Source organism: Scylla paramamosain, chromosome 18 (genome assembly GCF_035594125.1).
Source record: "Scylla paramamosain isolate STU-SP2022 chromosome 18, ASM3559412v1, whole genome shotgun sequence".
Classification (NCBI taxonomy): Eukaryota; Metazoa; Arthropoda; class Malacostraca; order Decapoda; family Portunidae; genus Scylla; species Scylla paramamosain.
Genome location: NC_087168.1, coordinates 16499650 through 16512617, shown reverse-complemented (window position 1 = coordinate 16512617; position 12968 = coordinate 16499650). Strand labels below are relative to the sequence as shown.

The 12968-nt window shown below is 43.7% G+C and overlaps 3 protein-coding genes and 1 non-coding gene across 7 annotated transcripts in view; 2 read left to right on the top strand and 2 right to left on the bottom strand.

Annotated features, from left to right (window-relative positions):
* Positions 1-569: 569 nt before the first annotated feature.
* Positions 570-2102, top strand: LOC135109176 (uncharacterized). The gene is made up of 2 exons (XM_064020318.1): positions 570-1003; positions 1625-2102. The coding sequence occupies exons 1-2, from the start codon at positions 721-723 to the stop codon at positions 1819-1821; spliced, it is 480 nt and encodes a 159-aa protein (XP_063876388.1). The 5' UTR covers positions 570-720; the 3' UTR covers positions 1822-2102.
* Positions 2103-2324: 222 nt separating this feature from the next.
* On the top strand, positions 2325-2419 carry Trnai-uau (transfer RNA isoleucine (anticodon UAU)). Its single transcript has 2 exons — positions 2325-2362; positions 2384-2419. It is a non-coding gene; the product is annotated as a tRNA-Ile (tRNA).
* Positions 2420-3120: 701 nt separating this feature from the next.
* Positions 3121-6986, bottom strand: LOC135109173 (trichohyalin-like). The gene is made up of 6 exons (XM_064020313.1): positions 6682-6986; positions 5673-5767; positions 4956-5064; positions 4702-4840; positions 4300-4391; positions 3121-4146 (listed from the first exon to the last, which is right to left on the bottom strand). The coding sequence occupies exons 1-6, from the start codon at positions 6727-6729 to the stop codon at positions 3280-3282; spliced, it is 1350 nt and encodes a 449-aa protein (XP_063876383.1). The 5' UTR covers positions 6730-6986; the 3' UTR covers positions 3121-3279.
* Positions 6987-8178: 1192 nt separating this feature from the next.
* LOC135109174 (uncharacterized) overlaps positions 8179-12968 on the bottom strand; it is a 36121-nt gene continuing 31331 nt past the window's right edge. For 3 of the 4 annotated variants that reach the window (XM_064020316.1, XM_064020314.1, XM_064020317.1), the window contains exons 4-5: positions 10358-10604; positions 8179-9721 (exon numbers count right to left, since the gene is read on the bottom strand). In XM_064020316.1, the coding sequence (XP_063876386.1) occupies positions 9188-9721; positions 10358-10604 (781 nt within the window). In that variant the 3' untranslated portion in view covers positions 8179-9187. The remainder of the gene's footprint in view (positions 9722-10357; positions 10605-12968) is intronic. The other variant, XM_064020315.1, reaches the window with a different exon arrangement.

Sequence of the window (12968 nt, the reverse complement as noted above, 5' to 3'; positions counted from 1 at the left end):
TCACGTTTGATGGTCTAGCGCGCCACGTGGACCAGCACACACACACACACACACACAAGTGAGATACGGCAATGTTACCTGGTGTTATGACTCACGGGTTCAGTAATGGATTTCAAACTTGTGCTACATGTTAATATAGACAAAATATGTGAACTCATACCTGGACTGTGTGTGTGTGTGTGTGTGTGTCTATCATTGCCTGTGGAATAACACACATAGTTTTGTGCCGTGATAAAGCATATGTATCTAACGGTGGGGCTAAGAATATTCATACAACTATGTACTTACCCACCTCCTTACTTTCCTAACTAACGCTTTCTTCCACAATAACTAGCCAAAATCATATCACCCATAATAATTCTTCTCACTCCTCTGGACGCTTCGTGATTATGGCGATATCGAACCTCATGAAAAACGAAACGAAAAACAGATCACCCCCCAAAAAAAAGTGACGCGCATTTTTCTTTCTGCGCCGCCAATCCGGAGCTGCGACGCGGCGTGCTGAAATAATCCTTCCTTCACGGCCACAAGAGAATCGAGCTGGAGGAGGAGGAAGAGGAGGAGAAGGAGGAGTCTGGATCTGTCATCATATAAATAGTGGCCGTCCCGGAGACCTGTGTCAGTGCCTGTTGAAGTGAGACAAGCGACACAATCTCAGACCCTCTTTGTCCTTCTTCTAAGCCTTCAAATAAAGAAAGAACGCTCTTCGTCACAAGCGCCATGATGTTCGTGTGGGCGTGCGTCGGCCTGGTGCTCACGGTGGGCTCGGCGAACACAGCCTCCGCCCAGACTCAAGTCCAAGACCCTCTGGAGTGCTCAGCGGAGGAGTATCTGGAGGCTCAGCGCGCCATCCCTCGCAGCCTCAGTGTCTTCTATAAGCCGCTGTTGGTGGAAGACTTCAGTGAGATGAGAAGCACCCTGAGTAATGAAAATTCCGTGAGGTGGCACGTCAATTGCATCCTGTACGACAAGGCGTGCACCAGGCTGGGCAAGGCAATGCAGTGTGAGTATTACCGCGATGCACCTACTACTAACCTTACCGACATGGGGCACGCGGCACGCAGGGCTCATATTCTGAAACGCGATTTTCAGACCAAAGGAATTCGATTTTTTCATTAGTGTTTTTCTGTAGATGTTGCAGAAGCCTTGTTAAGCTATCACTAGAGTCATCCTAGACAAGAGAATCACTATCACTTAAAAAAAGACCCGTAAAAACCCCAAGAACTTCAACTGGAATTTGTTAAAAGTAATCGAGAAGAAAATTTGAGAACAATTACACTTTTACCTACGGTTACACTTTTCTTTAGCTTTTATTGTTAATGACAAATTGTCATACGTCGATTTTGTTATTTGTTGAGTGACTTCCGGATTGCCGATATATTAAACATTTTTCTTCGTTCTGAAATCTTCTGATCTGAAAATCGACCAGGTATCAGGCTTTGTATGGAGATGTCAGATGATCGCAGGATTTAAAATAAAAAGAAAAAAAAAGTGAATGCAAAAGGTTGACATGCCTTGTTCTCTCACGAAAACTGCTTTCAAATACCAGAGCCTGCTAATCAGTAGCCGAGATGAAGCACAAGAAACACTTTAGAATACGGACCATGAGTTTCCTTTCTTACAGATTTTGTGACGAATCAGGGTGGCGCGCGGATATGCAAGTCCTGCCAGACCGCTTGTGTGCAGCGCCGCATCAGAACTGTGCTGCAGGAGATCCACTGTCAGTACCCGCAGATCTCACAAGAAATCAGAGAATTCTTCATGCGCAAAGATGGCGTGGACATCCTCACCTTCTTCCTGGGCAACAACCCCGCATGCTAGCCTGCCTCACGTGCCGCCGCTCCCTCGTCCCTGCCTTCCTCCATCACGACGGCTGACCGAGGATGATGCCCGAGTACATTCTTCACTACTGACCGACCGACCACATTCACCAGTGCTGTAGTTACACACACACACACACAAAGATAAGTGACCAACACGCCGCACTCAGGTGTTACGCATGCAAGCCGCACCGCAACACACCAACATTTTATTTCCTGCTTCTAGTTGGTAATTTATGAAGTTTCTTTTTTTGATTAGTAAAGAATGAACTGCAGATGCAATGAACTTTCCTTAATCCAGTCTGAGAATGTGTATAACAAATTGTGTGACACCATTACTGTTACCATTACTATTATATACAGCTATTATTACCGCTGTGCCACTACTTCTGCCAATCACCACCGTTATACCATTACTTCTGCCAGTCTTCACCACCGCTGTGCCATTACTACTGCCAGTCATCACTACTACTACTACTGAACCCATCACCTGCACTATCATCTGCCCCTGTGGCGCAATCGGTTAGCGCACGGTACTTATAGACAGTGGTTGCTGCGGAGCCATGCCGGGGTTGTGAGTTCGAGCCTCACCAGGGGCAGCTGTTTTGCCTGAACCCTCCTGCCAACGTTTCCTCCATTCCGTGACATGACCACTGTGCCATGTGTTCGTGCGTGTGCGCTGTGCTATGGCGGCCATCATGCAGTCATGAACACGCGCGTAATGTCTGACCAACTCGATGGTCGATTAATTCTACGTAGACCGACACAGCGGCGCCAGCTGATCATCAGTGCCTCGTCCAAAGTGAAGGAGTTATGCGCAATGATATTGAAGTTACCTGATAATTCTCTACTCACGACTTTACTTCGCTCTGTTGCAGTCTACGAAATCTTTCGCCTTATGTCCCGTTATATGCTCCGTGGTGCGTTGCGTTGTCTTTGACCTATTTTTTCTCCACTTGTACAAAGGTTCTTGTTTTAAAACAAGAGCTCTCATTAAGACTATTCTAATACTAAGGCCACAGAGGATTCAAGTTTTGGGTTTTCCTCCTCGTTAACATAGACAATGGGATTCTTAACTAGAGCCTGGTCAGATTATCGAGATAAAAGCGCCGAATGGTTTCCAGAATAGACCCAAACCACGCATCTTGTGAAAACAGCGTATTTGAGCACCCGAATATTCAGTCAACTCTATCTTGTGAAAACAGCGTATTTGAGCACCCGAATATTCAGTCAACTCTCACTCACTGGTGACGCTGAAGACCTGCCATAAGGAAAGGTTTAACTCCAAATATACATCAACTCGGCTAAAATTGTTTATTAAACTTAGAATCTATTTTAAAACAGTTTGCAGCGATGACTATTGCAAACTGCATTCAGCGTTGAATTACAAACATTTTACTTTTAGTTAAGCAAAATGTTAGTTAACAAATCACATTTAAAACCGGGTAGTTAACATGGATCACAGGTCCTCGCTCCTGTAATACCTGCGGGGATTGACGCCCCTCGGCAGCCTCTGTCCATGAAGCTGGTGGTCCCTCCACACTGGGTGCTGCCTGTCCAGCCCGCCTGACTCTGCGTGGTAGGGCGCCCCGGGCGGGTAATGCTCCCTCCTCCCATGTGGCGGAGGATAGCTCTCTCGCGCCCTCTGGTGGGCCTGGCGCCTTTGTTCCTGCCACATTTCCTCCTGCTGGCGGAGTCTCAACATTTCTTGTGCTTCTATTTCTTGCTGCACAATTTGTTGCTCACGGTGGTAACCTTGACGCTCCAGGTTCCTGTGCTGGATGTAAAGCTGATCCAGGTTTTCATGGCCCCCTTGGAGAGGTTCCTCGTGCGTATATCCTTGGCTACGCGCCTCGCGTTCATCTTCAGGTTCTACACCGCCAGGTTGTTGCGGCGTGGGCGGCAGCGCCTCCTCGCTGATAACTCTCATGGAATGCTGCTCTTCGTTGTTCATTTGTGCTTCTGGATAGGGCCCATCTCCACCCATGACAGCACGCCTTACCCGCTGAAGGTCTTCTCTGGAAAAGTGATCTCTGCCTTCGCTTTCCTCGCTTCTCTTTTCATCACCAGTTTGTTGTTTGTCAGTGAAGGCCGACTTCCGTGAAGTGTCCTGCTCATCCATTTCCTCCGCACTGCTTTCATACTGGCCCTGGACAGTCAACATTCTTGGCCTGTTGATCCTGTGCTCTACAACCCTTTGCTCCTCCTCCTCCTCCTCCTCCTCCTCCTCCTCCTTTTCCTCCCCTTCCTGTGCCACCGGAGCCTCGCTCTTTTCGGTGTCTGGGGTGGACTGTTCCGAAGTGAAGCTCTCTCGTCTAAGAAATCTCTGAAAAGCAGAGCGCTAAGTTACCTCTTTCAACACATTTAAAGTAAATGAAATAAGCTTTTCCTTTCTGAATAACGATACGCTAAATAACACTTCCATACCGGTATATTCATGAAATTCCCAATGCTAACCTTGCCTTCACCTTACCCATACCTTCAGGGGATTGACTGCCTCGTGGCTATGGCATGGTGCCGTGGAGTCCTGGGCGTCACACTGTCCCTCTGTTCGCAGCCCGTACTCCTTCCCTGTAACACAGTCTTAATTAATTTGAACAAATAAGTGACGCTAGATTAATTACGCACATGATATCCGACTACTTAATTTAGGCGTTTTTTCCGAGTCAGAAGTTCTGTATTTGAAACGCTCCCTCAATATTTATTTTCAGTGGTCAAATGTAATTCAATGGATAACTTTCCTACGGATGATGCAGAATCATTTTAAATTACTCAAGAATCATGAAGACTATTTTATAGATCACTTTATAGATTACATTGCCACTAGTCTTGTGGCCTATGAATCCCAAAAGTCTTCCGTAGAACACTGTCAGATTCTTACTGTTCAGGAGGAGGAACGATACTATGCCGATGGTGAGGAGGGTGACGAAAAGCAGACCTTTCTTCGAGCACAGCAGAGGGCCGAGCCAGAAACGCTTGACTATGGGCTTCAACACATTGCTGCCGCCACACGTGATTATCTGATGAGAACAAAAACTGACAAAACAAAAAAAACTGACAATCCTTACAAACATGTTCTAGAAGCTTACAAATTATCATTCCATTTATCAGCCATGAACTTTACCTTTAACTCACCTGAATCGGGGAGTCGTAGCCGAACTGCGTGGTGAAGGCCATGCGCGGGCTGATGAAACACGGCGTGGTGCAGGGCGTGGGTGGGGGACGTCTGTAGTCAGCCGGACTCCTTTCATCACAAAAATACAAAGGCTTCCTGTACACTTCCTCTATGTAACTGTAAATGCCGCGTTTGATGTATACATTTTCTATACTCTTACGCGTTTCTGTACGCTTGCTCTATGTAACTATGGATGCTGCGTTTTAAATGTACAGTACATTTTTCTATACACTTACGTGTATAGCGTGTTTCTATACACAAGTTATCGTCGCTGAGTACCATGGAAGGCAAGCCGCGTTTTAAATGTACAGTACATTTTTCTATACACTTACGTTTATAGTACGTGTCTATACGCAAGTTATAGCCGCCGAGTACCAAGGAAGGCGAGTCTCACCAAAAGCTATACATTTCAATTCCATAAACTCAAAAACCACGCACATATAACCACTGGCGTTGATTAATCGGGAAGACTGTTTATAAACAAGCATTCGCATCCCTTCAGAAAAATGTTCTAATGTTTGTGCTAATACGTACTTCTCAAATGATCTCGTTTCATGTTACTATTTACAATACTGCAACTTCCATACACTTCAATTTATCTACACTTCAATTTATCTACTTTCATACAAATGGACGCTGCAGAGAATAGCAGATCCCAAATTCCGCCAGCCACTCACCTGAGTTGCGGCGTGGACTCAGTGACCGTCAGCACGCTGGTGGATGAGCTGCGCGGCCTCAGACTGGCACTGCCGCTGGACAAATCCAGGAAGCTCTGTGGGTGGACGCATCACAATGGTTATAAAAACTTACACGGCTACGCGCATTACATTACTGTTAATGGTTTTAACTCGCTGCAATTATTTTTTTAGCGCCACACCAAATTTGACGTTACGAGCAGTTCAAATATTGTGCAGGCTGCGACTCACCTGTGAACACTTACCTGCGTGGTACTGGGGTGAATGAAAAAAGCAATGCTCATATTGATTCTAACAGGCTTAACTAGATAAAGTAGTATGGTTCTAACAAGCTTAACTAGATAAAATAGCCTGGTATAAATTTAATCCAGACGAGCAGCCGACATATGGTAAGGAAATCCCTACAATGGGAACACGCTCCCTAAAATGAGGTACAGTCGCGCCTCGTCAATTGGCTAATCTACGAGTAAAATCTTGTCCACCGATAGTTCCTACTCACTCAACCTCATGTAACCATCCAACAGTTCCAACGCACAATTACCGTGATTCAAGAAAGCTGTAGTAACAACCACCACTTACACTCGTAATACATTAAAATTTAAGTTTCGTTCGCATAAAACAATCTACGTAAACTCAATAAAGGGCGCTATTACCGCCTTTTTGAAAACTTGAAATATACCTTATGGTATATCTTAAACATTGCAGGGTTACTTAGGTTAAAAGAAACCCAAATGGTTATTACAAGTTCCTATTCGAAAATCCGAACCCTGAAAATTACCTAAAAAACCTGCAAGACTAATTCTTTGACATGAAAAAAAGATTTCGTAAACTTCTCACTTACCATTCCTACCCCGACTAAACTCATTACTTTTCAATTGAAAAGCTCATAACACAAAGTTTCTACAAGAAAAATGTATTACAACACCCCTAGCCCACTACACCTTATGCACACAACATACAACCCAATCCCCATCAACATCCAGATACTTACGTAGCGCCGCCCACTGCTTCCTCTCCGGTGGTTCATGATGGGCGCCATCAATATCACGCCTCAAACTAAGTAGGCTTCACTAAAGGTTGCGTGAACTCCCCGCAACACGCTATGCACACACCGGGCACGAACAGCCAATCTTATACGGTCACAACAACAAGCAACACCAGGACAGCCACCGCTAGCGAGTCCTACTGAACACACCAATTAACAATCAAACGGAACGGTAATTTAGGTCCAGAGATACTGCTTGCAGTCCACCACTACTCGCGTCCACAGCCGTCAACGCACTGCGTGCTTCTCCCAGCTGAGCGGCCTCGTGAACACGGATAAGTGTTCCAGTTACTTCGAAGCACTGCTCGGCACTCCTGCTCGGCGGAAAGATTCAAACAGTGGTTCATCACCGCAAAGATGAACGAATGACAGAGAACCTGTAATACGATTTATATTAGTTATTTTCGTAACTTTTTATGACTGGTAAGAGAAAAAGTTTGAATGAAGTGACGTACGGTGATACTTCTACTTTTACCAGCAGTCACAGAATTTGTATTATTGTCATTGTCGTGATTGCAACCAAACTATGATAAGAAGGGAATATTATATGATAATTCTCCATTTATCTAATAACTCTCTAACAGCAGTCATATGGTGTATGTTACTGTTCTTTGTGCAGATTTAATCACGCCGTAATAAGTAAGCAGTACTATGCCATAATTCTCCAGTTCCTTCTTCTTCGTAGTACTCTTAACTAAACCAGCGGCGTTTCTGGACACCGAAAAGACCGGAGACTCAATCAAGTTTACCTGGCGCTTCTTCAAGTCTAGTTCAGCTCTGTTAAATAGTCAGTCGCTTTGGTATAAGTAATTCTCCAAACGAGTAATCAGACATAAAGACGCCACTAAACTAAATGTGCTTAATTCTTTTGCAGATATCAAGCCTGAGGACAAATATAATCAAGTGACTGCTGATCCTTTATTAGAGTTGGCAATCGTGCATATACATGTAGCCTCGTCTCCTTAAACGCCTCGGAATTTTATCAGACTATTTTCAAAGGCCACAGAGATGATCAGTCAGGGTTCTTATTGGTGCTTTTCCATGACGGTACATAATCCTTGTTAAGCGATCACTAGGGTCATAAATACTTTATAGAGAACCCTGAACCCTTATATCTACTAAAGCGTGTTAAAATTAGTCGAGTAAAGCGACGGAACATTTAAGAATACAGGTCCTAATACTGAGCCTTTCCTCCGCAAGACAGCAATGGGAGGTGCGCTGCTTGGATCGCCGCGGTGGTGGTGAGTGTTGCTGCCTGCTGTCCCTGGATGGTGTGTGGCTGACGCGACTGTGACTCGGAACGTAAGGGGAAAAATACTGAATTACTAAATGATGGGTGATGTAGAGGAACGCATGTGTACATTCACTCGCACACACACACACACACACACACACTATCCCCAGTTGACCTTACGTGCTTTTTATTTGCAAGAAAATCCTTCATTTGATACAAGAAAGTTTATTCAGACAAGTGTGTCATTTTCTAGATCCTTCTAAAATGTACGTACTCGCTCACTGACAAAACCTAAAGGACACATTTAGAATATCTATAATCAAGCAAGTAAGAAACGTAATATTCTTTAATCCTTATGAAAAGGATAAGGGAATTCTCTTGATGTAATAAGTCTGGTGATAAATGTCACATGTATTAAGATAATTTTCAAGATAAAGTTTCTCCAATACCAACGTTTCAACCATGGGGAATCCTCACAAAGCAAACAACTACTGTTACCCCTTTAACTGCTATGATTTCCTCTTTGAGTTTAATCAAATGGTCTTGTGCAAGTTTTGAGTGTCAATTCGAGAGACGCTACAGTCACAGAGTTTTTAAAACACTTTGAAACAGTCTGTGTCTGTAATTTATTCAAATTCAGCAAACTCATCCATGGTGACTAAAACAAAGCAACGAAGCAACAAGTGTCACTCAGTCAATAAGTGAATGGTCAAACACCACTCTGACATGAACAACTTGCTTTGCTTGCCGCACCGCAGACCCTCAGTGACTGGGAAGCAGCTGACAGAACACTAAATACAGATTACTTTAGATCTTACCGACTAGCAGCGCCTCATGACCCTCAGCTGTTGCTGCATCAAGATCATACAAGTTAATTCACCTAAAGGAGAGAGGTACACAGCAGAGAACTATCAGAAAACAAAGTATTAGGATAAGTTTTCATAATGATGTTCATGATTCGACAGTTCACGTTGAGTTAATTAGGAGGTGTTGGATGTTTCCAAGCTATTAAGTGTATATGTAATGTATTATGCTATGCTTTCGTGACAATGTTCAATTCAAGCTGCCTTAATTTGGTGCAAGGCGGTATCAGACTTTCCTAGACAAGGCAAAATTCATGTAGGGTTTGGCTTCCTTTCGACATAGGAAGTGTTACGATTTGGCTATGGCGCAGCAAGTGTTGGGGCGCCGCGACGCCGACACAGGAGCAATGGCAGGCTAATCCAGGCCCGGGAAAGGCAGGTCGTGACAACCGTAGTGTTTGGGATTGACGGGGAGAACTTCCAGGTCTAGCATCTCCATCAGTCCCTCTACCACCTCCTCCACCACGGACCGCCGCGACCTTCTCCTGCCAGGGCTGAAGGGATGTCTCTTGGCAGCGCTAGAGACACCACCGGTGTGATGGAGGCGTTCTGGGGGCTTGTTCGAGAAGTTCCGGTGTCTTTTGTGCTTCTCACTGTCTCTGGGACGCTCGCCGCGGGTCCTGCTGCGATTACTTAAATTTGCGCTGCTGTGGGATCGTTTTCTGAGAGAGTGGTCGTTAAAAGATGGCCTTGTAGCCTTGTCGGTGCCAGCCAGACGCTTCCGGATGTCATTACCGTGGGCACATTTCCTCGGGTCCACGGCGCAAGGACTCTCGTTGGGTTCACCTGCTTCATGGGAATGCTCGCCTTGGTCCTCGAAGCTTCGGAATAATCTTGTGAACGCGTTATCCTGGCACCTGCTGGGGTCATCAACGATCTGGTGACACTTCTGGAAATGGAAGGCTTGTTTAAAAAATATGCTACTTCTTCATACATATCAAGGTTGGTTGTGTTGCACGTCTAAAAAGGTGATAAGACCCATTCTTTCTAAACAACCTATCCCGCTAAGGAAAGTTGTCGGGCTTGAAATTGTAGCATTTGCTCAGAAAGTTATAGTGGTGATTGTTCAGTTTGTGAGAGTAAAAGATCTACTTGATAACCAGGAATCGCATTCTTAGATATTTTAGCATGTTACCTCGATTATTCTTCAGGCTGCAGTGTCAGCTAATCAGATATTCAAGAGCGTTCTCATGATTCTAATGACAGGTTAACAAGGATTCTGCACCATCAATGAGAAACCACCCATGAAAACCCGACTAATCACTTCTGTATCCTTTAAAAAAAAAGTCCTTATGGGAGAACAAGGAGTTTCAAAACACAGGCCCTGACTTAGATGTATAGATGGATATTTTACTGACCACAAACATGCAAATTACACAAACAAAATCACAAAATGCTCGAAACGTGAATACAGTAACAAATTAAAACACAAAACCACCACAAACACACACACACACACACACACACACACACACACACACACACACACACACTGTTCCGAGAAAAAATATGAGGATTCCCAAACCTTTCGATCTCTCCAGAGTCTCAATTTCCTCTCCCGGAAGAGAACATTTTCCTCCACGGTGTCCCTCCAAAATATCTTGCTGAGGAACAAATGCGGGCGTCCGACGAAGCGGAGACCATCCAGCGCATCTGGCTGAGGGGGCGCTTCGGCGGGGAGGCGGGGGGCACCGGGCAAGTGGGGGGAGGAAGAGGAGGTGTAAGGCAGCGCTGGGTTGTCTCCTCCTCGCTTCCCAAACCTCATGGGTCTTCTGAGGGAGGAAAGAGTAACAGCAAGGGCGAGGGAATGTCTGTGTGTGTGTGTGTGTGTGTGTGTGTGTGTGTGTGTGTGTGTGTGTGTGTGTGTGTGTGTATGTTAATTTGTTTATTTGTTGCGTAAAATCTGAATTCTCGTAATGGAAAAGGATATTTATTTATTTTTTTCTGCATAAGATCTGAACATTCATAAGAAAACGCGTATTTATTTATCTATTTATTTTTTTTTTCCGCACAAGACCTGAATATTTGTAAAGGAAGGAGGTATCTCTATTTTTTTTTTTTCCGCACAAAACCTGAATACTCATAAGGAAAAGCGTATCTATTCATTTATTTATTTTTCAGCACAAGAGCTACATATTCGTGATGGCAGAACGTATTTTTATTTATTTATTTATTTTTTTGATTTACGTATTTAATTTCCTGAATGCTCGTAATGGAAGAGCGATGGACTAGTGTGTCTTGATTGAAGTTTCTGACACGTGTTATTATGAAATACTCCATGCATTGCTTCGCTTTAGGTACTGTGTGTGTGTGTGTGTGTGTGTGTGTGTGTGTGTGTGTGTGTGTGTGTGTGTGTGTGTGTGTGTGTGTGTGTGTGTGTGTTCCTAGATATTGTGTTCCGTATTGCTATGTATCATGTTACCATTTTCATTTAAACCTAGTATTGTGTAGGTACTTCAGGTATATACAGCGCACAGCTAACAGGTATATAATAGGAAGGCGAGATGGGAATAAAAGATCTATACTAATTTCCGATAGCATCAGTCACACAGTGTTTAGCAGAATAATGTAATAAATAAATAAGAGTGAGTAAGGGCGGGAATGGGGGATGTGTCATTATCATTATCTTAATAGTAGTAGTAGTAGTAGTAGTAGTAGTAATATGGTAGTAATCATAATCGTTGTAAATGAACCAAATAAAGAAGAAAGAAGACATTAGAACGAAACAACGTAAACTAAACTAAAACACCAACACAACACCACAAGAAAACATTCATCACAAGTCTACGATAATGACATGCCGGGGATGAGGAGACACCACCACTGGGACGCGAGAGAAGCCACGAGGCCTCTGGGGAGCACGAGACGCGAACCACATGTCAGGGAAGACACACGGGCCCCGATCACTGCCGAGACACTATTCCCTCAAGGTCTCTGGGGCTGTGATAACCTTGTTGCTATATTAGATGAACCACGATCCCGAAATGTACAGATGCCTTACCTCGACTGCTTTACTTAACTGACTTCTTACCTAACTACTTTCACTGGTTGACTTTCATTTGATTCCTTACCTCCCTTACCTTCACTGACTCTTCGACTACTTTCATTGGCTGATTCCACACCTCGACTTCTTTCATTTGACTCTACTTCGACTGCTTTCATTCAACTCCTCATCTCGACTTCTTTCACTGATACCTCACCTCAACAACCTTTACCAAGCTCTAGTGGAAGTTATTAAGGTTTCCAAAGGTGTTTTCGTGGTTCTGGTGATAGTTTAATAAGGATAGTGGACAATCAATCGGTAAAATGTCCATGGGAACATGATTAATCATCTCTGTGGTCTTTAAAAATAGTCTTTATGAGAGTGCAGTGTTTCAAAATACGCGCCAGACTCAACATTTCGCGTTGGTTCTTAATGGAGGCAATCTTAGGCATCTTATTATGCATTCAATTATGTACCCTGGCAGGAATCAGGGAGGCAGCTTCCCAGGCGAGGAGGGCTGAGGAAAGACCTGCCTGTCAATGTGCCACGTGATGAAAGAAAGGAAGGTTTGGGGAGGTTTAATGCCCCAAATCTTAACAGTCTCAAGTTAACAGTATGACATTCCACTTAAGTTTTTGTTTATTTTTGGTATGAGGCTTTTTTTTTTTTTTAATATTTTCTGTATGTTTTCCTAAGGTTTTGTCAATGTACCACAAGACCAAAGATTCGTGCTTTTAGGAAGGTGTAGTTAAGTTTAGTGTTCGAAGACCTTAACAGTCTCGACTCAACAATGCAGATGAGGTGTATCTTTTGAGTAGTCTCGTTATTTTCCTGTCTTTAATCTTATAAGGTTTTGTCAAGGCGTAGTTTAAATTTATTGTCCCAAAGCTTAAGTATTATTTTTGTATTATCTTTCGTGTGCGTCTATTTATTTTCCCTTCTATATAATTTTCGCAGTTTTCATCAATGTCCAACGAGATAAAAGAAACAGACGAGTTTACGGAGGTGTAGTTTAAGTTTAGTACCTCAACCTTTAACAGTCTCGCGTTAACACTAACATTCCACCAACTTTTGTTTTTTTGTGTACGTCTTTTAATTCTTTCCCTCTATGGCTTTCTGAGGTTAACATTCCCCTCTGGATTTAGTTCCTTAA

What these genes read in the sequence shown, in the direction of transcription:
- LOC135109173 (XM_064020313.1), bottom strand. Translation starts at nt 6,729, where the DNA reads ATGGCGCCCATCATGAACCACCGGAGAGGAAGCAGTGGGCGGCGCTAC. An exon ending in ATCGTTCCTCCTCCTGAACA is followed by an intron (nt 4,392 to 4,701) that starts GTAAGAATCTGA and finishes ACTGTGTTACAG; the next exon opens with GGAAGGAGTACGGGCTGCGA. An exon ending in AGGCAGTCAATCCCCTGAAG is followed by an intron (nt 4,147 to 4,299) that starts GTATGGGTAAGG and finishes TCTGCTTTTCAG; the next exon opens with AGATTTCTTAGACGAGAGAG.
- LOC135109176 (XM_064020318.1), top strand. Translation starts at nt 721, where the DNA reads ATGATGTTCGTGTGGGCGTGCGTCGGCCTGGTGCTCACGGTGGGCTCG. An exon ending in GCTGGGCAAGGCAATGCAGT is followed by an intron (nt 1,004 to 1,624) that starts GTGAGTATTACC and finishes CCTTTCTTACAG; the next exon opens with ATTTTGTGACGAATCAGGGT.